Source organism: Siphateles boraxobius, unplaced genomic scaffold (assembly GCF_051911475.1).
Source record: "Siphateles boraxobius isolate OS27281-9 unplaced genomic scaffold, OSU_SipBor_1 3, whole genome shotgun sequence".
In the NCBI taxonomy this organism is placed as follows: Eukaryota; Metazoa; Chordata; class Actinopteri; order Cypriniformes; family Leuciscidae; genus Siphateles; species Siphateles boraxobius.
Genome location: NW_027508919.1, coordinates 237,501 through 264,151, shown reverse-complemented (window position 1 = coordinate 264,151; position 26,651 = coordinate 237,501). Strand labels below are relative to the sequence as shown.

General features: G+C 36.6%; 2 protein-coding genes across 3 annotated transcripts in view; both read right to left on the bottom strand.

Moving 5' to 3' along the window:
- The window catches only part of sec24b (SEC24 homolog B, COPII coat complex component), a 34,563-nt gene extending 16,858 nt beyond the window's left edge, over positions 1 to 17,705 (bottom strand). The window contains exons 1-14 of one of the 2 annotated variants that reach the window (XM_077247248.1): positions 17,417 to 17,705; positions 15,445 to 16,053; positions 13,881 to 14,027; positions 12,096 to 12,206; positions 4,877 to 4,960; positions 4,634 to 4,797; positions 3,701 to 3,885; positions 3,477 to 3,579; positions 2,894 to 3,020; positions 2,700 to 2,809; positions 2,121 to 2,233; positions 1,909 to 2,027; positions 1,002 to 1,057; positions 506 to 712 (exon numbers count right to left, since the gene is read on the bottom strand). In XM_077247248.1, the coding sequence (XP_077103363.1) occupies positions 506 to 712; positions 1,002 to 1,057; positions 1,909 to 2,027; positions 2,121 to 2,233; positions 2,700 to 2,809; positions 2,894 to 3,020; positions 3,477 to 3,579; positions 3,701 to 3,885; positions 4,634 to 4,797; positions 4,877 to 4,960; positions 12,096 to 12,206; positions 13,881 to 14,027; positions 15,445 to 16,053; positions 17,417 to 17,519 (2,238 nt within the window). In that variant the 5' untranslated portion in view covers positions 17,520 to 17,705. The remainder of the gene's footprint in view (positions 1 to 505; positions 713 to 1,001; positions 1,058 to 1,908; positions 2,028 to 2,120; positions 2,234 to 2,699; positions 2,810 to 2,893; positions 3,021 to 3,476; positions 3,580 to 3,700; positions 3,886 to 4,633; positions 4,798 to 4,876; positions 4,961 to 12,095; positions 12,207 to 13,880; positions 14,028 to 15,444; positions 16,054 to 17,416) is intronic. The other variant, XM_077247249.1, reaches the window with a different exon arrangement.
- A 1,436-nt stretch (positions 17,706 to 19,141) lies between these two features.
- Positions 19,142 to 23,582, bottom strand: LOC143756684 (leucine-rich repeat neuronal protein 4). The gene is made up of 2 exons (XM_077247255.1): positions 23,245 to 23,582; positions 19,142 to 21,294 (listed from the first exon to the last, which is right to left on the bottom strand). The coding sequence occupies exon 2, from the start codon at positions 21,285 to 21,287 to the stop codon at positions 20,556 to 20,558; it is 732 nt and encodes a 243-aa protein (XP_077103370.1). The 5' UTR covers positions 21,288 to 21,294; positions 23,245 to 23,582; the 3' UTR covers positions 19,142 to 20,555.
- Between the last annotated feature and the right edge of the window lie 3,069 nt (positions 23,583 to 26,651).

The window sequence follows — 26,651 nt, the reverse complement described above, 5'->3', positions numbered from 1 at the left end:
TGTTTATTATAAATGCTTTATCTGTGCACATCATTATTGTTTTAATAATCTTGCATCAGAATAAGTTCCTCTCGCAGCATCCCTTCTCTTCTCTGATGATGTGGGCGGGGCTATAACCTGTCACTCACATGAGATCCACCAATAGCAAACCACAACCATCCAATCAATTCCACACAGACAAAATCAAGCCACATTTGTCCTTGTTCCAGAAGTGTTTCACTCGGATATACGACACAATAGGGAAGAAAACACTTGTGTAACTTCAGTTTCATGCTGACTTTAAGACTTTTTAAGGACCCGCAGAAACCCTAAATATTTATGGCTGGAAAAGAGCTTTTTATTCATGCCTATAACTGGAAGGCCCATTTCTATGCAGGTAAATTGCAAATTCCCTTATGACTGGTTGAAAAACTTCCCAAATTTCCCTGAGCAGCCACTGATATGAAAGTCTGTTTATTTATTTCGGATCAGCGTTTTAACTTGAATGATGATTCAGGAGAGTTACCTTGGTGCTGGATCTGAGGTTGGGGTCTTCCCGTGACTGCAGGAGTCCAGCGCCGAGAGTGGGCAGCTGGGTCTGAAACACGGACACTCGGCCTCCGGTTGGGCACATGAGTTTATATGCCGCCTGCAGAGCCGGACCCAGAGCGCTCTGAGTCTCTCGTGTGTGTGTGAACATCCCCGGCAGAGCGTTCAGCAGGTCCTTCACCAGCTGCGAGCACATGCACAAACACACAGATAACACAGCTGCAAAAACGGTGTCACATATCAAAGCTTGTGCAGTACAGAGATATGAAACCGGGAGATGGAAACACAAACACAGGGCTGACCTCACACACACAAACACAAACACAAACACAACACACACACACACACACACACACACACACACACACACACACACACACACACACACACACACACACACACACACACACACACACACACACACACACACACACAGGCTTAAAATATAGAGAGGAGAAAGATAAGATTCAAACCTCTTTACTCTCTTTGAGATTCACCAGCAGACTGTTGTGTGTCGGGATAAAAACATCTAAAGAGAATCAAACAAATCTCTCATCAGATTGAAGAACAATGCATCTTTTTGCACAATTATAAGAATTAAAATAGAAAAGGCAATATGGGCTTGTGTGATTAACAAACCGTTTAGATTAGTTTAAAGGGATCTACACATACTTCAAGCATACTTTTGAGTAAAACAAGCTTAATTTGAAGACAAAAAGGCATAATTTTTAAAGCTAGTTAACGCGGACTAGCTTTAAAAGTGATGCCTTTTTGTCTTCAAATTAAGCTTGTTTAACAACTTCTAGTGTCTCAATATTGAAGGAGCAGCAGAAATATGGGACTATATTCTATATATCATTTTGCAGTACAATTTGCAAAATAATGATTTTTGACAAAATGAAATGGCAAATGCATAAACATTGTCATGAAAATTGAATGCACTGTAGATTCAGATAGAATGAATAAATAAATAATCGAGTAATAGTAGACTACGAGTTCCACATATATACACAAACATATAACAGAGTACAAAAAAATAAAAAAATATTGATATATAATAAATAAATTATATAATTTATTTTCAAAACTAGTAGTACTCTACTTTATTTCTGTCAAATGACATTAGAGAGTCTGAACGGTATTTTAGTAGTGGTGTGCCAATATAGACATGAAAAGCTGCTTATGTAAAAACAGATCAAATCATGCCAATTTTAGGCTAAGTTAACAGATTTCTTGAGTGAAAGTGGCTATTATCAATCAATAATGGGCAATTTTTTGTGCTAAAACTTTGTTGATTAATTAGACTAAAGCTACTCTTGATGTGCAAAGCTAAAGTCATTGAATGCAGAGAAAGAAAGTAAGAGAATCAGACAGGATTACCATCAATGTCAGACACAACCAGCATCTGAGGCTGAGAAAGACCCTCCTGCAGGTTATAGAAGTGGACAGTGTTGTCAAACGTCACAAACCCGATGTGTGTACGCGTATCTCCAGGCAATCTAAGACAGAGAAACACATACAAGCCTTGTCATATCTGAGGGCTGGGTGTGAATAAACATGCAATCTGATTTGAGTAAAGACTAATATCTCACTTTTCTAGGTTGTCCAATAACGACTGGCAAAACACATTCAGGTAGCCCGACTCCACGGCATTATGGGACACATCCAACACGAACAGGTACACAGCAGGCTGAGGAGGTCGCAGCTAGAGAGGGAAAGTCAAGTCACCATCATTTATATAGCGCTTTTAACAATATAGATTGTTTCAAAGCAGCTTCACAGTGATAATAGGAAATTAAAGTAACAGAGATTGTTTTGTCTTTACAGCAGCTCTAGAATAAAGTTATTATCCAGCTAAAGTTAGTTGATTGATTCACTTCCATTGCAAAGATCATTAGTTGAAATAGGCGCAAAACTTGAAATAGGTTCCAAGGTGCAAGTCTTGAAAATAAATGTAAAAAAATGTATCTCTGCACAAACTTCAAATACACGAACTTGTGAGAAAGACGGTGGCGTGCAGTCTTTTTTTATTTTAATTTTTTGTATTACATTTTTTTTTACAAATTGACCTCAACAAATTACTTGTCTGACCTTAAAAAAGACAAATAAAAAGGAAAGAAAACATGCATAAACAGAAACATTGAAGCTCTTTAAAAGACAGACAGACTCACCATGTAATCAGAGGAGGCGATGAACTCCACAGTTGAATTCTGGACCTCTGGTCTTTTATGGGGCTCACCGTATGAACGAGTAACAGGATTATACATGAACTCATCAGGAACTGATCGAGAAGAAGAGACTCTATGAGAGCACTAATATGCTAACACATATGAAAAATTATTTATATAACCTGTAGGGCTCTTACCATCATTGACTCGGTAACACAAATTACACTTCCACCTGCGCTGGTCCAAAAACGAAACGAAAGGGTTTATATACGTTCGACACGAACGACAACGAACTATAGTGTTAGAGGTGATGACCGGCAACTGCTGCAGAGACAACGAGAGAGAGAGAGAGTTAATGAAGACATAATTATATCTGCATTATCATGGTCTAATGTCAGCAAAACTCTAGATAGGACAGGTGTATGACACCCATTTATGACCTTTATCGTTCTTATCAAGAGCGGATAAAAAATTATTAGATGTGGTAAAGTTTATTGACATATTTTAAAGGAGTCGATGTGGTTGTGATGTCATAACTATGACAATAGCTTTCAATGACTACATCTACATGGTCACCAATAATGCGTAAGTACTTAAATCGCAGTAAGATATTTAAATTACACAAGTAAACCTCTTCACTCCCGTTTACACGCAATTTTCGTTATTCTGACTATTCGCTAAGAAAAAAACATGATATTGTATGGTAATGTAGCATCAATAACTATTGCATAGACCAAGGGTTGAGTTTGATTTGTGCTTTCTGCTCAGGTGACATCCTACCGTTAAATCTCTGAAGGGATGCAGCAATAATCCAAGAGGCAGACGAGCTTTATTCAACAGAGCTTGAGTCTGGGGAATGTTAGTGAGAGTACAGCGAAACGTCCTGGAAGAGACAGACAGAGAATGAAAGAGAAACTGTTAACAAAATGCAAAGCTGTTTCTCTGTTTGCACCTGTCGTGTGAAACCACAACCTCCTACAAACACGTCGTCTCTCTGCTCTTACTCGGGGCTGCAGTTGACCTTGCGAAGGTCGTTGCTCAGGTTGGGCTCAGGTGGAGGAGCTCGTTGGGGAGGAAGGATGTTTCTCTCCTGGAGTAGATTCACTGGTCTCAAGGTTTCCACATCCAGCTCAGGAACGCCACTGAGGCCTCCTAAAGCTGACGACAGCTCAGACAGAGACGGGAAAGGCTACGGAAACACAAACACAGCCATTTATACTGAACCACTTCCTGATTAGACAAGTCAAGTCACCTTCATTTATATAGCGCTTTTAACCATATAGATTGTTTCAAAGCAGCTTTACAGTGATAATAGGAAATTAAGCAACAGAGATTGTTCTGGCTTTACAGCTGGTCTAGAATAAAGTTCTTCTCCAGCTAAAGTTAGTTTTGATTGATTCACTTCCGTTGCAAAGATCATTAGTTATTAGCTTAGGGGCCGCTAACACGACACTGATCTGACAGAAAACCTCGCGAACGCAAACCTTAAAATAGGTTTAGATGCAGGGGTGAATAATTTAGAAAAAGTTATCTCCACGCAAACTTCAAAAACATGAATCTGTGAAAACGCTGACGGAGTGCACATGCGTGATATGCGTTTAGTAGTCTATAGGTGTGCGCATTTGAATATATATGTGCGCAGGCGTGTAAGTCTTTCTCTATAAATTGACCTCAACAAATTAACTGAATAGACACTGAAATATCTAGAGCTGCCCTCGACTAAAGATTTATATAGACTAGCAGTCGTTCATTTAAGCCATTAGTCGACTAATCGCACGTTTATATTAATAAGGCATAAATCATACATTTTACAGCCTGCGTGATTTTGCGACTAACCCGACTCTTACTCGACCAAATCCTCTTCTAGTCGACTAATGGTTAGTCAACTATTAGGGGGCAGCCCTAGAAATATCACAAACTTGCGTCGTTGTCGGTACCTGTGAGTACGGCTGGTATCCTGGTGGTTTGTATCCTCCGTGTGAGGGGGAGGAGTCTGGTATGGGGGCGGGGTTTTGTTGGTACGCAGGATGCATGGTTGGGTAATTGTATCCGAAGGGAGGAGCTTGCTTGGTGGGAACACCGGCAGGAGGAGCTGTATGATCTGAAGAGAAATACGAGATAAATATGTATCAGCAAGTCATTCTCGGGTAGATCTGTCACTGAGCGCTGTGAGGATGTACCCGAGTAATTGCCGCCTTCCAGAGACTCATAACTGTTGGGAACCGGAGAGGCACTGCCTGTGGTTGTAGACGAGCTGTCTCCACCTGCAAGAGTTTATAAACACACAGACATGAGGGACGTGTGGGTTGGGATTGTTCTAATTTTTTATGCATGCAGCAAATTACTCAAACTCAAGAATGCATACTACCATTTCAACTAATTGTTCAAAAAAGCGCTTCAGCAACTCAAAATATTTCGGACTATATGGCATTGAAATGTCATATGATCAAATATATATATATATATATGTTTGTTGTCAGAAAGATATCAATTAAGATATCAATAAGTTTTCAGAGAAATTTGTACTTTTATTCAGGAAGGATGCATTAAATTGATCAGAACTGACAGTAAAGATAATTATATTGTTACAAAAGTATAAAATATAAATATTTATTTTGAGCTTTCTATTTAAAAAATCCATAAAAACTATATAGTAGCAGCACAACAGTTTTCAATATTAATAATAATCAGAAATGTTTCTAGAGCAGCAAATTAGAATGATTTCTGAAGGATCATGTGACACTAAGGACAATATAAAACAGTTAAAATAATAAAATACATTAAAAAGTAATATATACATATATATATAAAATATACACAAACACATACATATACACATACACACAAATAAAAAGCCACATCAGAGCCAACACAAACATCTAAATACCAAAATATTTAATTAAATAAAAAAACAAACATTAAGATGAGTTTAAGCAATATTGCCCAGATAATGGTCTTTATGGATACTGATTGGCCAGTGATACTACTAATAATAATAATCTCAGTTTAATAGACTGATCAAACCAACACCACACAGAACAAACTCAACTGCTCTAACGCTGTGTAAGCTAAAGCTACATGTCCAATTTCCTCTCTGATATTCAGTGATATTACAGAATCCGGACTCTTAGAGAAGGAGACAGAGTAATAAACCTCAGCACAGATTAACCTAACACCAATCCTCCATTACACAACTACTGAAACCAGACCACAGAGACAGAAAGAGAGAGAGAGAGAGAGCCTGTGATTGGCTAAACCCCTGTTATCCTGCGCTTAATCTGTTACCTCACTGGATCAGCAGTCTGAACATACACCTCTCTTTATAACTGCAGAATATTAGAGGACACATGAAATGTTATTTTAGGCACATGAAAAATAAAATCACAACTGTTGCTTGCCTCCGATTACAGCTCAACTACAGGAGAGAGGAACGACCAGTCAAGAGTGCAAGTCCAAGAAAGGAGACGTTTCTCACAGAGAGGATGATGAAACCTCTGGAGTGTGTGATGAATCAGTAGCAGGCTTGAACATGACACATACAAACTCCCCTTGAGAAAACACTGCACCCCAACACACACTTCATAATGAAGAGCTAAAAATAGAGTCCACTCACTCGCTCGCTCACTCGCTCGCTCACTCGCTCACTCACTCGCTCACTCACTCACTCACTCACTCACTCACTCACTCACTCACTCACTCACTCACTCACTCACTCACAAACACACACAGGGTTACCAAGATTAGCAGTCCATTAACTGGACACTGAAATGTTGCAGGTGATCGTGCAGAGAATCTGGGAAACACTATTCGATCCGGTCAAGTTTCCACTGATTTCTGAGCTGAATGATGTTACAGACTGCGTTACAACAAAACCCGGCCAAACACACTACCGGTCAACAGTTTGAAAATATTACGATTTCTCTAATGTTTTTGAATTATCTTCTGCTCATAGAAGCTGGATTTATTTGATCAAAAATACAGTAAAACATTAATATCGTGAAATATTTTTCTATGTGAATATATTGTAAAATGTAATTTATTTCTGTGATCAAAGCTGAATTTTCAGCATCATTACTCCAGTCTTCAGTGTCACATGATCCTTCAGAAATCAGTATAATGTGAAGCAGTTGCGCTGCTTCATATTTTTGTATATACACTACCACAACAAAACACTACAAAAGTCTGGAGTAAGATAAATGAATCAAAAGTGACAGTAAAGTATAATGTTACAAAATATTCTATTTCAAATAAATGCTGTTCTTTCGAACTTTCCATTCATCAAAAATTCCTTAAAAAAAAGTATCCTGGTTTACAAAAAAATATTGAGCAGCAAAAACAATTGTCAACATTGATAATAAAAAGAAGCATTATGAATAATTCTGAAAATTCAGCTTTCACATCACAAGAATACATTATTCACAATATTACTGTTTTAATGTCTTTTTGATCAAATAGATTCAGCCTTGGTGAGCAGAAGAGATTTCTTTCAAAAACAAGAAAAATCGAAATTATTCCAAAGAAACATTTGATAGTTTTAAGATTGGAAATAATTGAATTCAGTTTTTGTAGGCCATAAGAAGCTGACTCTAATAGGGTGTTATAACAAATACATACTTTAAAGTAGTTCAAAAGAACAGCTAAAATAGAATTACAAATAACAAATAAAAAAAAAACATCTACGCCAGTAAATATGAGACTTTCTGTTTGTGTTCACAAACTGCCTGGGCCTATAAAAAAAAACTACTTCCTCAGCAGGAAAAGAGCATATGTGTGTGAGTGTGTGAAAGAGAGTGTGGGAGTGTGTGACTCTAAGACGAATGGCATGAAGACTCAGGGGAGGTAGAGACACATTTCTCATCACTCCTGAAACTGGTTCTGTGCGAAGTGTGTTTTATAAATAGACAATTTGACTATTTAGAGTGAAAACAATTGCAGTTCTTCAGGTCTGTGGATGAGCAGAGAAAAGAGAGCCAGAGGGAAACAGCTGGCATTGCCTGTGCATGTCAGTCCATTAGCAGTTTATAGCACTTCTCACACTTGAAAGAGTCAACAGTGTTGTGCCTGAACGCGTTCATTGAACGATAGTTCATGAAGTCGTTCATATTTTGGGCGAACGTGAACTGAACGTACAATATTACTGCCTGATGAACGTTACTGTGAACTCGTTCATTCTGGTGTATGTGAACGGCAGCTCTCTCAGTTTAACTTCATTCAATACAGGGAACTACACTAACATTTTCCACTGGTGGCACTTGCGCTACTAACTTTTTCAGTTACTAGCGCAAAACATGATTTGGTCGCACAAATTATTTATATAGTAAGCCGCTCTGGATAATAATGACCAATAGTGAAACTGTATTGCATACAGATGTGCTTTTTATTTTACTCTCCATCTTTTAAAACACATGCCTTCTTGTTTTCTTTAAAAATGGTTGGGATAGATTTACTGCAATAGAAAATACCGTAGCCTACACAATAAAGTGCTAAATTAATTTCTTTTGGATTTCACCATGCTATGGTTGGCACAGATGGGCAGACTTCTGAACTCTTAAGGAAAAGTAAAATAAATATAATATGTCATTGTGAAGCTTCAATGATTCGTGTTTGAATTGTTTTGACGCAGTTAAAAATTTGGACAGTCCTGCAATTGAAGGCCCACAGAATTTACAGTAGGGCTGCACGATATTGGTAAAAAAATGACATTGCGATATTTGATTTTTCTGCGATATATATTGCGATATAAAAATAATTTCACCAGATGACTTGAATAGCTCTACTTGGAAAGAATGAATCATTCTAGAATGACTCTTGAGTTCAGTGTTGGACAGATCAGTTGTTATTTTAACCATTCATTAAAGTGAATCGGTTCAAAGGAGTCAGTTCGCGAATCGGACGTGTCATTAACGGACCACGGCACACGTTGTGTGATTATCCAGGCAGTTTAGGACATCGCACAAGATTTGTCTCAACACAGAAAACATTTCATCACCAGATAGATTTTTTGTTTTGTTTATTGAAAGAGTGGTTTATGCCATCTGAATGTGTGGAAAGCTTTTCAGAGAAGATGAGGCAACGTTATTTTAGCACAATTCACAACCAGTGGTAGTTCAGAAAAAAAAAACTTCGGTCTTCCGACCTTTTACCATCGTGTATTCTCAAAGATATTCAGTCAACTCAATTCATTATTATGAGCGAGGGAGGGAGAGAGAGCGCGCGCGCGACTGGGGCTTTCACTCTCTCTGCTCGTTCTCTCAGTTAAACAAGCGCGAATCCGCGAAGCCAACTTGATGTGTTGAATGCTCAGAGCGCGTTATAAAACGTATTCTTAAAATACACATTTCTGTTTTAATAAATGCTCATAGTAAATCATAGCATATTGCCTAAAACATTAGGTAGGTACAAAAATAATCAAACGGTGATACATTTGCGACCCATTAAAAATTAGGGTCGCAATGGCATTTCAAAAGGTCGCATATGCGACCATTTTGGTCGCAGTGTAGTTCCCTGATTCAATAGAGTGCCAGATTTCTATAGAGCGAAAACCCGGATAAAACACACCGTAAACAGGCCTTAATATGTAGCGGAAAAACACCCAATCTGGCAACACCAGCACCAGTGTCGCACCGCCGCATGCGTCATCAACACAAGAAGCAGCAAGGAGGATCGTATGATCATTTAAACCAGTTTATGACAAGGTCGGTGAGGATGGGAAAAATCTTACATTTCTGTGCAAACTTTGCCCGCCGATAAAATAACTGCTGTCTGTGGTTCTATATGGGCTGTGCAATAATTTTGAAAAATAATAGCTCGCAGCAACATATGGAAAAAAAGAACTATGAACTAGTTCTTAAAGTATGAACTATGAACTGAACTAGTTCATTTTAAAATTTGTGAACTGAACTTTGAACTAGTTCATGTAGAAAGTGAACTTTCCCGACACTGATAAACGGAATCATTCATTTGACGAATGCTGCACACAACCTGCTCTAGTATTACACGTCTTCATATTACATTATTAAATTGAGATTGCAATCCAAATTTAGCTATATTCAAATCAAGAGAAACAACCCTGTAGCGTTAAATTCTCCTCTGCTATGCTTAGAGGAGGTGAAAGCATGGCCAGCCCAAAATTTTCTCTTTCTAAATGAAGATAGACTGAGGTCATTATTTTTGGCTCAAATGAAAATTGTCAGTGTGTAAGCCCTGATTTAGAGAGTCTATCGGCTTTTAAATCCCCAGGAGTGAGGAACTTAGGTGTTCTTGTTGACCAGCCTTTAAAATCTGACAAACACATTTCATCCGTAATCAGTTCCAGTTTCTGTCTAAAATCAAAGGCTTTCTCACTCCGGAAACGGCTGTTCATGTATTTATAATGTCTCGGCTAGATTACTGCAATTCCTTATATTGTGGTAAATCAAGTTCTCATATTGCTCGTCTTCAGTCCAAAATACTGCGGCCAGAATTATTCATAAGTGTCGCACATCTCTCCGATTCTCAAATCTCAACACTGATTGCCAGTTCGACAGAGAATAGATTTGAAAATTCTACTCTTTGTTTTTAACTCCTGCCTATCTCTCTGCACTTGTTAACCCCTACACTCCGTCCAGAAGCCACGACTCTGAAAACCCTGTCTCTAGAGATTACAACGGCCCCTACCCTGTCTGTCTTCAAGTCTCTGGTAAAAACCTGTTCTCTTTAGCATATTGATCTCTTTTCTTAGGTTGGTTTTACCATTTTATATTTGAGTCTGATACTGTTTTGCTACTCCTGTTTTAAGGTTGCACTTAGCTTTGCTGCTTTTATTTGTGTTTTATGTGTTATGCAGGTTTTATTCTCTTATATGGTTGTTCTGCAAAGCACTTTGTTCAGCCTGTAGTGGCTGTTGTAAAGGTGCTATATAAATAAAATGAAAAAAATTTACTTACACATTGCCAACTGTACTATCAATTTGTTTCTGAATGGACTTTTCAGACTATAAAAGGTAAGAATGAAACGGTCTATTCTTCACTCCAACTAATGCATTTTCTGTCGTCGTTTGACATTTTCCCCTTTGAACCTTGAAATGACCCCGTTTATATACAGTTCAACACACGTGAATATGAGGCACGCAATTGGCTGTCTGTTGCTAATCATCCTGTCGTAGTATCTTAACACGGCATAGATTCACACTACACGTTTGGCACAGCGATGCGGGGGAAACAGAGAAGGGCTTCACAACCCTGTTAAAAGGCAGCGCTAACCCAGCTTCTAAATTACAAGTTTGAAACACTCCTTTACCCAGAGTTATACACAAGGTTTAGTATGATGACTTTTAGTCTGAAAAGCCCTTGTGTGACCTGTACGTAAGTAAAAAGTACTTATTAGCTAACTAAATTAGGCAAAATGTACAGTACAAAATGTGCGCTCAACCGGACTGCACTTTTCCAATGTGACGAATAACCTAAAAGTGACACCAATGACTTTTAACATCTATTAAAATATTCCCTCAATAATTCATCACTATAATCTCTACTAAATGAAAATAGTGTGTGTGTGTTACTAGTATATTATAAAATAATGCTAAAACACTCACCCAGCGATATATTAAAAGTTGGGTATACATGCACGTAAAGCGATATATATTATATTGAAAATTTTAATTTATTGCTTGTATCATTGTAAAATGTGATTATATTGCAGAGCTTTAATCTGCTAAATGCAACATATAAGGCCTGCATTGCAGATATTATAAACATTAACATCATGATTTTGTGAATCGTGAAAAATAGGAATATATATATATATATATATATATATATATATATATATAAATTTGACTTGATTTGAAACTGCTGCCAATTTGGTTGTTTTTCTATCAAGTCAAAGGGAGAAGTAAGCACTATGAGAAAATTATTTATTTAATAATTATTTATTATTTATGTAAGTGTAATATGAATGCACCATTAAACATGCATTTTAATGAGGTCATGTGACAAATGAAGCATATTATGGCTTGAAATATTTATCATTGCATGCATACTTATAAATAAATAAAAAAATGTGTATATTTATGATATTAATTAATTGAATAGTATGAAGCAAATACTACACAGTACGCTAGTAATGTTTATGTACACTTGACTTAGCTCAGTGAAGGTCATCAGAAAAGATAAAACAAGAATACAGACTTTATGAACATGTGTATGTTTATGGGAATTGTAGACTTCAAGTGGATGAATAACTTGCAAGAATGAGATATATAAATCAGTTAAAGACAGTAGAAAGTGTGTATATTCGTGTACGTTAATGGGGGGGAAGGACGATGTAGGGATGGAAAAAGACAAATCTGAGATGGAGGGATGAAGGAACAGCTAAGTGAGAAAGGGAGGTGAGTGGAAGAATGAAAAAGCGAAAGCAGACCTGCTTCCTCATCCTCCTCATCCTCTTCCTCATGGTCAGAACTGGATGAGGAGTGATCGCCCGCGGCCGAGCTAACGGCGTTATTCACCCCACGGTCACCGTACAGCAGTCCTGAAATACAGCAACCATCAGAGACAACACACGGGTTGAGTACAGAAGGAGAGGACGAGAACTGAGCTGGAGTTCTCCTACCCAAATCTCACACGAGGATGACACTAACATGACCCAAAAACTAGCAGCACATGATGATGAGATGCTAAGAAAATGTAAAGAAAGAGATGAACGAGTAAGAAAAGCATGTGGAATATGATGACAAACTCTCTGGCGACACACAAGAAATTAAAAACATCCTCACAGAATCATCAGAAGAGACACAACCTGTCAGGAATGACACACAAATATTGGTAAAATAGATTAAATAGATAAAAATAGACAATAACAGTAGGCGACAATGTCACTTTACAGTGCTAATGCAGTTTTTTCGCCAGGATGTAAAATAATATTCTTGCAATATGAGGGCAAGACGTAGGGCTGCATGAAATCGATTAAAAAACGCAAAGGCTGTGCTTTAATGAAATATATGCACCGTGTGTTTCTGAGAGAAGCACGGCACCGTTCATTGATCCGGTGTTTTCAGTGTCTCAGAGAAGCTCAGCTCATAGTAAATGCTGCACCATACAAACTTCATCTTGGGTCACTTTTAACATGCATTTGGGAACGCAAAATAAAACACCCGTCTTCCCAAAACATGTAACGAGAATTGAATATAATAAACAGGCTGTTGTCGATAAAAGAAGCTTTAAGTTAAGCTGCAGTTTTACGCCAAAATAAAAGCTTGATGTTTTAACTTTTGAAAATTAAGAAATGAAGACATCCATATTTGTATTGCAATTGTACAGTTGTACTGCAAAATAAAATTACATATTTTTTCTTAATTTTTTTTATTTATTTTATAGTGAAAGGTTACAATAAAATGTCTTATTTTGTCTAATATTTGTATTGAGTAATAATAATAATAATAACCATAATTATTTTTATAGTCATATTAATAATTGTACAAATTTAGGACAAATTGTGCACCCCCAAAAAACCTGGATATTTTTTAAAAACATTTTTAATTGCAATTTTTATCTGAAAAATGACAATTAGATTTATTTCCCCAAAACTTGCAGCCCTAGCAAGATGTGTATTTTTTTTCCGTAGCACTTTATTTTACAGTCCTGTTCCCCATGTACATACTATGTATTTATTATAGTTATTAAAATAATTGGGTACTAGGTAGTAACCCTGAACCTTCAACTAAACCTAACCTTAACCCCAGTTAAGGTTATATAATAATTATGTTACCTTACATTACCCAGTACTTTCTTAGGTAAGTACACTGTAAGTACATGCAAATGCACGTACTGTAAAATAAAGTTCAACCTTTTTTAAATAAAAAAAATATATTTATAAAATATATATATATATATATATATATATATAAAAATTCTGAATTACAGACAGCTTAATTGATTATCAATAGCCTATACAGTAGTCAACATTTGAAGTGGATCAAAAAAAGTTCATCAAACTTTTCCTAAGACAAGAACGGGTATTGTTGTAATTTATGTATAACTTTGATGAAAGGTTTTGATATACTTCAAATGTTGACTACTGTAGTTGCAGCTCTAAAAATAAACAAAACAAGACATTAAAAAGACACAAATATTGTCAAAATACAGCCTACTGGAAGAAATGAAACAGCTAACTGTCAATGAATGTGTGAAAGTAGATGTTTCGTACCTGGATGGTGTCGTGGTGAAGAATGCACAGAAGTGCCAGGGGTTCCTGAGGGCGCTCTCTCTTTATCAGGGCCCTCTTTGCTGGGAGCGACCCCGCCGTAATGATGGCTCATGGGATTGTGGAGGTTTTGGTTGTAGTGTTGTTGAACTACATTGGTTAAAACAATCAATATTAGCATTAATTCAAATCTTTTGCGTGAACATATGCAGTCAAACCAAATATTATTCAGACACCAGATTTCATTTTTGATATTTTTTTACTACTGGGTGCAGGACACTATAGTTCATTTATGTAAGTGAGGATAGCAAAATAAAGTAAACTGTGACATATTATACCCAACAGTTCTTCATACAGTGACTACCAGTAAAATGTATAACATTTTAGGACCAAAAATTATTCCGACACTTTGAGCTGAACATGTTTTGCTTCAGTGTTTTTTCTTTAAATGCTAGTGCGACATTTTTACACCACAGACTGAACAATATTAAACATTGCTTGGTAATGTGTTGAGCTAAATTGGTATTATATAATTGTTATTTAAATGTAACAGCTGACAGATATTCAACATAATTAATTCGTGAGACAGTCTAACAGAAGGATGGACAAAACCAGTGAAATATCAACTGATTTAATAACCGAGTTCTTGTCTTATTTTCTTACCATTTTCTAAACTACAGCGAATAAACTGTGATAATGTGAGAAATGTTGAAGGTGTCTGAATACATTTTGGTTTGACTGTTGTTGTACTATGCGTGTTTGTTGTTGTGCTTTTGTTTTTTCCCTTCCTTTCTTGTATGTCTCCTATTTGCTATTCTGCTCTCAGGTTCCTGTGATTGGCCGTGTCAGCTGTCAATCATCATTAGGGCGGCTCTTCTGTGTCCAATCTGCTGTCGCCCCGTTGCTTTAAAAGACTTCCAGCACGTCTCTTTTGGAAGTAGTGTCCAGAGTTGCGTACTTTGTATCAATTATTAATCGAATCCCATTTGTAGTCTAACATTAAGTTCCTTAATGTTAGTAGTCCTTTATGCCAATGTTCTGAGTTTAATGTTTTTTTTATGTGGGAAAAGAGAACAGGTCAGTAGATCGCGCGATGTACATTGTGCCCGTAGTAATGTCAGGTGTTAGACACACTAGGTAAGAAGTGTGCGCCACCTTCTGTATTTTTGTTTTCTAAGTTAGAGAACGATTTTAGGGCATCAAATACACCGAAAAATTTGGTTTATTTTCCACATTCTCTTTTATTAGGTTAGAGGTTGTGAGGAATTATTTTGTTATATTTGGTTCTTTAATTTGGCGCCACTTAAGTTCCTTTTCCCTATAATTCTATGTATGTTCCTTTTCTTTTTTGTGTGTTCTCATTTACATTGTACATAGCTCCCTCACTGTATCTAGTGGCTTAAATTTTCACGTTTCCAACACTTGCTGTATTCTATTCATGGATCTTTCTGCTTTTCCCAATCTACCAGAAGTAGTGTGATAGCTGAATGTTGCGTTCCATCTCATAGACCTTTAAAGATCGTAACACTGTACATAGTGCATTAGGATGAAATGCATTCAAACCAACCTGCATTCGATTGGCCATTGACAGTGCCCGTTTGGATGAGAGGCGGAGCTCCGTATCCCTGGTGAGCTGGTGTGGCCCCATTCCCTTGAGAATGCTGTTGCAAAGAACTCTGGGTAGGTGGCGGTGGCATTACCGTTGAATCTGGCGGCTGACCTGCGCCAGTTTCAGAGGATCTCAGCGTGCCGTACTGACTGCTCCCAGGGGCTGATGGGTAAGAAACGATGGGGTACAGCGGGGCACCGAGGTTGTTGCCACTGGCTGGTGTCACCAAGCTGGGCTGCACCTGCTGAGGTTGGGGTTGGGGTTGAGTTTGACCCTGTGAGGGGTGACTATACGCCTGTCCGTAATACCCAGCTGGCATAGTGTACGGCGCAGTCTGCTGGACATTTGAGGAGGAGTACTGATGTGCAGGAGGCTGCGATCCTGGTGGTGCTGCGTACAGCGACGGCCCTGAGCTATTCTGGTAGTAGTTCCCACTGTAGTCTGTGCCCAAAACTGGGATTTTTCCAGTCGGAGGAGCGCTGTGTCCCGTCATGGTGGGGTAACCAGCGGGCGGAGCAGAACTATAGCTGGATGCGGAATACATGGCAGGGAACGACGGTCCCGGTCCTGTCAAAAACAACAACAACATCAGTTTGATTTGTGAGATTGCCATGCAAATGATGTGCAAATGTGACAAATGCACGTTTGTCATTAGACAAATCACAAATTGACCTATAAAATCCAACAGCAGTTGAAACTCGCATCATTCTATATTTGCCTTCCAAATACGTAGAGTGATGGTAATACCACATTACTGAATGACTACCATAGTCTTATATCATTTATTTATCGTATTTATACATTGTATTTACATGGCAACAAGGTTAATATAGTTAACTAAAGACTTACAAAATAATTGTTAACTGAAATATAATAAAAAAATACATGTCTAACAATATATAGTACTGTGCAAAAGTTTTATGCATGCAAGTTAGTATTTTTTTTAAAACTGTTATTATAAAAAAACAGATATTCAAATTAATCAATGTATAGGCTTAAAAAAAACACTGCATTGTAATCCATGGTACTTTAATAGATACTAGTATGATATTAGCATGTTCAAAAGACAATTTGCACAGATCTTTCTCTGACTTTATTACTAAATGACAATTCGACAACATTCACCTGACACGTCGTTAAAAAATGGTAAGATGCACATTAGAAAATACAAAACATATTGCTATTACTTCATTTTGTGCAGTTTAAAAATAAGAACACAGTCAAATTATATTAGCATGATGTTTAAATACAGCTCACATTCGTAAAACCACAAAAAGGCATTGGCAAATTACCGTTAAGACATGAAAACTGTTGGTTTGATGGGAATATTTAATCAAATTTATCACACATGTTTATTCTGCGAGCTTAATTTTCCACAAATATGAGACATTTGATCGAGACAATGACACATGTCAGTTCCAAATTCAAACCAACCACATGACAATATTTTAAGAGATTAATTAATAATTCGGACCTTGAATATTTTTAAAACGAGAAGAAAAAACAACCAGGCTACCTGAACTAAACTAGCCGCTAACGGGCTAACGGCAGGAGATTACAACAAACAAACAAACTAACTGACTGAAATTAATATTCATTAGGACATACCGACAGCTGCTATATGACTTTAATGACAGGTACAGAAAATATTATTCTATTGTGATCTGTAGAGGTCGATGTCTCCACCTCAGAGACGAAGATGACAAGTGCTTTAGATTGACCTCAATCTCGGGCCTTTAGCTTGCAAACTTAACGTTATCTTAGCTATCTTAGCAAGTGGATTTGAATGTGATTTTAGCATTTAAGCACGTTAGTTTAGCCATTAGCATCTTAGCCTAACACTTAGCCAGTCTGTTATCTCAGTTTATGAATGTGATATTCACGTTAGCTTTAGCATGTTAGCTCAATTGGTTTCGCTTTAATCCCGTACCGTTCTGACAGGACGCCGCTGCCGCTCCGCCTCCGTTTTGTGTAGAATTCATGGTGTAATTATTCACGGACGAGTTTGGATTCGTGTGTCCCTGTGTGGACATCTCTATCCGAGGGGTTAAGGATCCTCGATTATATAAAAATAAACGCCGCTATCACCAGTTGTGGGTCTCCATCGACCTGCTCACAGCTGAGCGGAGGGTCTGTCAGACTAACGGTGGTGATGATGATAATCACGGGCCGCTGAATCCAGAGATCAACAGCGGCATCACTGACAGCCCTTCAAAATAAAAGTCTTTTTTATTAAAGGAGATTTTTCTTCTTCTTTAAATTAAATTAAATTAGTGAATGAAGGGGGAAAGAGAGAAAGAAAAATAGCCCCCCTTCCCCCCTTCAAACTCAAAAATGAATTTTTAATACATGTGTAGAACGAGTACAGGCAGCGCATCTTTAGGCTTGTTTCATCTTGAGGGAATTCAACCATCTTTACTCTCTGGACAGATGTGTAGATGATCTTTCAGTGGCGTGAACTAACATTTTTCCACATTTATTTATGTATAGCGCTTTATACAACGAGGCTGAAGAATGCTTGCATCTGATTGGTTGAGGGACGTTCTAAGGGCTAAAGTAGTTCCAAGCAGGTCTTGACCGCATTACATGCACATATCACTTTGCCAAATGATTCCAGTTACTACTTTACTTCAAAGGTCCCTACAGCCGACAACAGCAAAAGAACCAAAACCCAAACGCGCAGATTCAGGTAATTCACACAAGCCTCCGTTACTAGCTCTAAATTTACATTTTGAAATTGAAATAGTAAGCGTTGGAATGAAATTGGTAAGAAATTATTCCTACACACTAGAGCGTTTTAAGGACAGAAATTTGACAAATGTCAAAATGATGTATTGACGATGTAATGTTGATTCAGGTTAGTTCAATAACATGTTGTAAGTTCATCGATTATGAATCTAATTCAATTTAGCTGTAAAGCAGCTACAGAAGACAATAGTGTCATTGTTCAGCTCAGTTCAAGTTTTAGAACAATTTACTTATGGTTTTGTGACAAAATATGAATACCTGCACCATACAATTTATTCCCTTGTGTGTCTAATTAAAGTCAATGTAACCAGTTTAGGCTGAAACATGTGGGGTTCATTTTCATTACACTATTGATCTTTACATCATTGATCCAAGAGTACCATTTAACCCAGTGTTTCTTTTCTTTATATAGACATCCTGATAGAAGGCAAGGTGAAAAATTAGCATTTCACTCTGAATCTGATTTTTTGTTGTTGCTTATTTGGGTTAATAGGTAAGGTATATTTCCTAATGTATTATTTATCATATGACTTTTAACCCATTTTGCCAAGAACACACTCTCTGTCTGTGCTGGAGGCAAATATCTGCCTGGCACTCTCTTTATATAACAGCAATAAACTGAGATTAGTAGGTAGCAAAGGGAAGGAGTGATTGACAAAGCTGGATGGAAAATAACCGGCTCTGAATATGTTGCATGTACTTGATTCAGCATTGCTCAATAAAGCCAACTACAGCAATTTCCTTCCATGTTACCACAGAGTCACTTTACACATACATCTAGGCAGTAGACGTAACAATGACACTGCAAGAACAACCACTTCTTCAATTGGGTAACAGTCAATTTTCAATTTTTCTAAATAGGCATAAGCATGCATGCATGAATAAACAACAAGCTCAGTCAAGAAAATACAATTAAAATAGCTTTATTGAAAAACTGTCAATAGTTAAAAACATCATCAATAAACTTAAAAATAGCTGTACAACAGATACTTTAAAACCCTGTCCAGTTTAATGAAGCGCCAGGCTTCCTAAGAACCATTAGTAGTGTTAAAGTCGTCGTGAAATGGTAATCAAAAGAGGTTACTTCCATAATTTGATGTTTTTGAGTGAAAAGAGATATTTAATGATGAGGATTTTTTTTTTTAAATAGATCGAAATCAAATTTATTAAAAGTGTGTTTAATGAGTCAAATGTGAATGCATTCAATCTAAAAAGGGGAAAGTGAAGCAATTATTTTTTAATTATTTACTAATGCAAATTCCTTTGGAATAAATGCACTTATGAATCGATCACAAAAAGGCCACAAATGTGAATTATGGAAGTAAACAGGGACGATTTAGATTCCATGTTGACTTTAAATGTTCAAACCAATCACAATCTCACAATAACAATCATTCAGAACCAATCACAGCAGTTTAGTTGTGAACAGCGAGCATTATTTTCAATAGCAGTGCACTATACACTTCCGGTCAAAAGTTTGGATAAAAATTAAGAATTTTTAATGTTATTAAAAGAACTCTCTTCTGCTCACCAAGGCTGCATTTATTTAATTAAAAAAATACAGTTAAACCTCTAATTTGTGAAATATTATAACGATTTTAAATAGCTTTATTCTATATAGTAAAGTGTAATTTATTCCTGTGATCAAAGCTGAATTTTCAGCATCATTACTCCAGTCTTCACTGTCACATGATCCTTCAGAAATCACTATAATATGATGATTTGATGCTCATTTCTGATTATTATCAATGCTGAAAACTGTTGTGCTGCTTCATATTTTTGTGTAAACCATGATACACTACCATTTAAAAGTTTAAGGGTAAGTAAGGTTAAAAAAAGACATTAAATTGATCAAAAGTGACAGTAAAGACATTTATAATGTTACAAAAGATTATTTTTCAAATAAATGCTGTTCTTTCTATTCATCAAAGAATCCTGACAATTCTGAAAATGTTTCCACAAAAATATTAAGCAGCAAAAACTATGTTTCCAATATTGATAATAACAAGAATCATTATTAATAATTGAGCACCAATATCATGAGAATCATGTGACACTGAAGACTGGAGTACAGACGCTGAAAATTCAGCTTTGATCACAGGAATAAATTACATTTTAAAAATACATTCACATAGAAAACTTTTCTGATATTTCAGAATATTACTGTATTTTTGATCAAATGAATGCAGCCTTGGTGAGCAGAAGAGATGTCTTATAAAAACATAAAAACAATCTTAATCACTTGTAAAACTCAGTCTCTTTGCAGCTTGTCTCATTCTCCCCATGCTTTTGAAATGTTTGCATGTGTTTGCTGCTGATCATCACAGCGCTCCATCATTGGTGTATGAAGGATTCCCGAGGCCTTCCGCTTCTCCCATCCCGCTCTTCCGACACGTCCTTCGTCGCCACAATACGACAGCGAGCACTGAAATCAGCAGCAGGAATCCCACAGATCCCGCGATGATCCCTGCGCTCAGAGAAACTCGGTCTGGTTGCGGTGGATCGTATTGGGAACAGGACTTTTCACTGAGCCCTGCTTGATTCCCGGCCGCCACACACACCGTCTCCCCGACTTTCATTCCAGGTATGACTCCATTCCTTAGATATTCTCCAAAAATATGCTGCTTTTTCCTGCCTTTCATAGTGACTTCATAATAGGTGACGTTGGAGCGAGGAGCGCACCAGGACACAACCACTTCCCCGGAGCCGTCCAACTTCATCTCACGAAGTTTCGGGGTCTCAGGCCTTTCATCTGGACCCGTCAACCCAGGACACAGGCAACCCGTGTGCGCTGAAATCCTCTCGCAGGGGGTCGTTTGAACCACACAGGGGTCATAATCACAAGGTCGGGGTATCATACGAGAGGTCGTGACCCCGGCCGACTGAGGCGCCAGCGTCGTCTTTGAGATTTCGTCGTCGTAGTCGTCCTCGACTTCGATAATGCGAACGCGTGTGAGTGGAGGCTGAAGTAATGATGGACTGACGGATGTGGAGCGTACACACTCCATCACACAGAGGACGAGGAGGAACGTGACCTTTGACCCCTGCAACATATTGAACCTGCAACAAATAAAGGTACAATTACTGTAATGTTCATTTTAGCAGCTCCTTCGTTCATATTCTTAAACAGGACACATGAATAAATTAAAGAACATGATATATCTTAGCACGTTTTTGCGCCTCTTTTATGAAACCACTTTTCATAAAGAAGATTGGAATTGAATTTGAATGCAAGTGTTATTTTTCTTTTTAAAAATTTTGTTTTTGTATTAAGCCTATTTAAAAAAAAAAGTGAGTTTATGCTCACGAAAAAAAAAATACACACATACATTCTTTATTTTTTAAATATATATATACACACACACACACACACACACACACACACACACACACACACACACACACACACACACACACACACACACACACACACACACACACACACACACATATGTATATATATATATATATATATATATAAATACTGTATATTAGTAAACTTTTTGTGAGCATAACCTCACAACTTTTTATTTATGCTTGTTTATATTGTTTATATATTTGAAAAATGGGTAACACAATTGTAAAACTAAATATTATTAGATATTAATAATTAGATATTAATGGAAATACAAATTCAATGTGTTGTGTGTGTGTCAGTTGTTTATTTTTCAGTATTTTTGATTAATTTTATTAATAATTTTATAATTTATTTAAAATGTCTATATATTTTGCATTATACATTTTTAGTTCAGTTTTAGTACATCAAGTTAAACTAAAAGAAAATGAGAAATGTTGCTTAGCTGAAATAAAATGTTTAATATTGTATTTTGTTTCATTTAACATTTGTACATTTCAAGTAACAAAAATGCTTTTATGGTGTTTTATGGTTTTAGTTAATAATAATTGCCCTGTTGTGAACGTCATTTCAAACTCACTTTAACTGTTTCTACCCACTTTACAACAATCTCTCTCAGTAAACATACAGCCTGAATGATCCTTCTGGACAGAATTAAAGTCAGACTGAACATCAGGGTGTATTTTTAACACAGGACACACACTGTGCTGCTCACACACACACATCGCAACAGAACGAACCGCCTGCCAGTTACTGTGGGAACCTGCTGAAGCCATACGGGGAAGAGAAAGCCTGACTGATGCCAGCTGCCCGAATAATTCACAATTTAAAAACGTATTGCTGCTGCTTTACTAAGTGACCAGACTAACAATTTTTACCCGGTGACTGACAAAACAGGCGAATAAACACACAGGCTAAAGCTGAAGGGAGGGACCCACGCCAAATGATGACTCTTATGACTGAGCAACATGTACCCTAGCATAACAACGGCATAAAAACATGCTAAAAAACTATTTTCATCTTCGCATCACACTGAAAATCACCTAATTATGCATAAATATCTAGATATCATTATAGTTATTACAAATACATTATAGTTAACTACAACTAAAACCATAAAAACAACATTTTTGTTACTCTCAATAAAATTTATAGTGTTGTCAAATCGATTAATCACACCTAACATACAAGTTTTTATAGGTGTGTGTGTGTATGTGTATGTATATAAATATAAATATATATACAGTATATAAATATATATATATATATTTACAAAGTTTTATGTTAGATGCCATTCATCGATTTGACAGCACTAAAAATTACTAAAATGTCAAATACTAAATACTAAATAAATTAAAAAAAACTATAGTATCTCAATGATACAAAAATAACACTGGTTATTGTTACTTAAAATGTAAATAATATTAAGAAATAATGACATAAAATAACAGAAAGATTCTAAAACTTTCTAAAAATAAATTTAGATGTATTTATTTAGAAATATGCTATTTATTCCATCATTTACGATACTGTTTGGGTGGAAACTGGTTCCCATGGTAAAAAACATATTAATCCAATATTGACGTTCCTGCTATAATACTGATCGTCATGGCAACCTGTAACCAGTAAAAGCTCAGTATAAATGACTGGCGTACCTGTATGTCTGAATGGTTTCTGCTCACGTCTTCTCTCTTCAGCCTTCTGGTTTATTTTCTCCCGGTCTAATGCATTCTTCTCCTTCACCTTCCCTTTTTTCTTTCTTCTGAAGCCCCTCCCTCTGTACACCCCCTCGCTGGTCTGCCGTCCTCCCACCATCCCTCTTTCTTCTTGCAACATTACCATCTAGCTTCGTTCATTATATCTCTCTCTTCACTATCCTCCCCCTCCGCACGTCTCTCTCTCGCCCTTCTTTTCAAGTTTGTTTGTGAGTCCCACTGAGTTTTGTGCTGCCCTGCATGTTAATTTCTCCAGCAGAAGCAACAGGAGACATGCTGGAACTCATCTGGTTGTCCCGTCTTGTGTGTGTATGCGCAGGCATGTGCAAATTTAGCTTTTAAAGGAGAAGTTCCTCCAGTTTTCATATGCACAACAACAGTAAATGTTGACCGTGACTGTCAAGCTCTGAAAAGGACAAAAAATTAGATCATATACCACGATTAATCAGCCAGCATATCGGTATGAGCTGATATATGTCCATTTTTAATGTTACCGTTATCGGCCCAGTAAGAAAATGTGGCCGATATCTTAAAGCTGATAAATAATGGATTATTTCCTTCAGCTGAGACACCATGATGGTTTTAATATGATTGGAATCACTTCAAAAAGGAAAATACATTTGCAGTTTCAAATGGCTACGTACAATTATAATGAGAACACCGTTATAATTGTGTTTGCGACATGGCTTTTAATGGTGAGACTTCTTTTATTTTGTAATCATGCTCTCAAAAATTATATAAAAATTTGGATTTAAATTTATCGGCCAAAATATCAGTTATCGGCTTTTTAAATACAAAGAATTATCGGTTATCGGTATTGGCCAAAATGTTTATATCGATGCATCCCTAAATGCTACATGTTGTTAGTGTTTTTTAGGTCATTGTTTTATGAGTGTTTGTTGGGTGAAAACTTTTGCTGGTGCTGTGGAAGAAAGGCTTAGTTTGAGACATGTATGTGTAAGTGTTTTGGTAGTTTTAAGAATAACAAGACTGAGGTCATAGTTTTTGGCTCAAATGAAAATTGTCAGTGTGTAAGCCCTGATTTAGAGAGTCTATCGGCTTTTAAATCCCCAGGAGTGAGGAACTTAGGTGTTCTTGTTGACCAGCCTTTAAAATCTGACAAACACATTTCATCCGTAATCAGTTCCAGTTTCTGTCTAAAATCAAAGGCTTTCTCACTCTGGAAATGGCTGTTCATGTATTTATAATGTCTCGGCTAGATTACTGCAATTCCTTATATTGCGGTAAATCAAGTTCTCATATTGCTCGTCTTCAGTCCAAAATACTGCGGCCAGAATTATTCATAAGTGTCGCAAATATGATTTATTTAGATATAGATTTGAAAATTCGACTCTTTGTTTTTAAATCTCTATATAACTCCTGCCTATCTCTCTGCACTTGTTCATCCTTACGGTGATGATACACAGGGCAAATTTTTTGAGCAATGTTGCTGGCCAATCTTGCCGAGCGATTGTTGCTTGGGCACTTTTCCATTGAAAATGGGCAATACATTTCTATCTGGATCATTTAGATCGGTCGTGGGCCCTGTGTCTCGTCTGGTTGCCTGTTGACGGCAACATTGCTCAAAAAGTTGCCCTGTGTATCATCACCTTACACTCCGTCCAGAAGCCACGACTCTGAAAACCCTGTCTCTAGAGATTACAACGGCCCCTACCCTGTCTGTCTTCAAGTCTCTGGTAAAAACCTGTTCTCTTTAGCATATTGATCTCTTTTCTTAGGTTGGTTTTACCATTTTATATTTGAGTCTTGCTACCCCCTTGTTTTAAGGCTGCTCTTAGCTTTGCTGCTTTTATATGTGTTTTATGTGTTGTTATGCAGGTTTTATTCTATTTGGTCAGTCTAGTGGCTGTTGTAACTGTGCTATATAAATAAAGTGAACTTGAGCTTGAACTTTTAGTGCATTTTGAACGTGAAATTAACTTTAGTTGAGTGTTGGTTAGGAGAGTTTTGAAAAACTGACCTTAGAATTGACAAATGTGTCCTATAGCAACAAAAAAAAAATGTTATTCAATGTGTTTATTGTACTTATTACAATAACGTAATATGGGTTTTGAAACGCATGAGAGTACATACTGACTAAAAGTAGTTTATTTTTGGTTGAACAATTCCTTTAAAAAGCCCTTTTTATTACAAAAGCTGCAATGTACAAAGTCTCAGCTCATTATTTGCTCCGTTACACATTCCTCTCCTCTACATAATTGTATATGTCCAACAGAGCATGATCCATGACAGGGAGAGAGAGAGAGAGAGAGAGAGAGAGAGAGAGAGATAGAGAGAGAGATAGAGAGAGAGAGAGAGAGAGAGAGAGATAGAGAGAGAGAGAGAGAGAGAGAGAGAGAGAGAGAGAGAACAAGATGGCTGATATTAAGTTCTATTGACCCCTATTGTTTCTGTTTCCAGAGGAAACCTGTCCTTATATGGTCATGCTGACGGTGAGGGGTTTCATACAAGCACAAGACTTGTTCACTGTTCAGCGGATACCTTTACTAAGAGTAAGAGCCGAATACACACACACACACACACACATTCAAGTGAATCTCACAACTTAAGGACAAATTTCAAATTTCACCTCAAAATCAAAAGTAGAAGACAGAAGCTATTATGAACACTTTACGATGAGATCTCATTTGCTAATTTTACTTCATGCATTAGTTAACATGAACTAACCATGAGCAATATATTCTTTACAGCAGTTATTAACCTTTGCTAATGTTATTTAATAAAAATACAGTTGTTCATGTAAGTTCACAGTGCAATAACTAACATAAACAGATTTTGATTTTAAAATGTAATAGTAAATGTAGAACATTAACTAAGATTTTTTTTTAGTTTCACATTTTAGCACATATTCCCACCAAATTCTCCCTACTATAATGGTAAAAACCTGCATTCTCTTTACTTTAATGTGAAATATATATATATATTATTTTAATATAAATGTATATATTATTATCATTTAAATTAATTATATTATTTTATTTTATATTATTATTAATTTATTCATAATCACATAATTTAATATATTTTGTAAAAAAAAAAAAAAAAAGGCAATATGCAGGCAATAAAATAATTATAAAGCACAAAACAATTAGTGAAAACAGCAAAGATGTGAATGTTAACAATGCAAAAACACCAAACCTTTGTTTCGGCCAACAGAAATTGTAATCAATCAATTAAACCTAAGATATAAACTACCAGACAAAACGTTTGGAACAATTGAGATTTTGGATTTTTTTTTAAAGGCAGCTTTTATTGGTCTTTATTAGCTTATGTATATTATATTAAATTATTACAGAATATATGTTATGGTCAAAATGACTGTACTG

Coding starts and splice junctions, on each gene's coding strand:
- LOC143756684 (XM_077247255.1), bottom strand. CDS start 21,287: ATGTTGCAGGGGTCAAAGGTCACGTTCCTCCTCGTCCTCTGTGTGATG.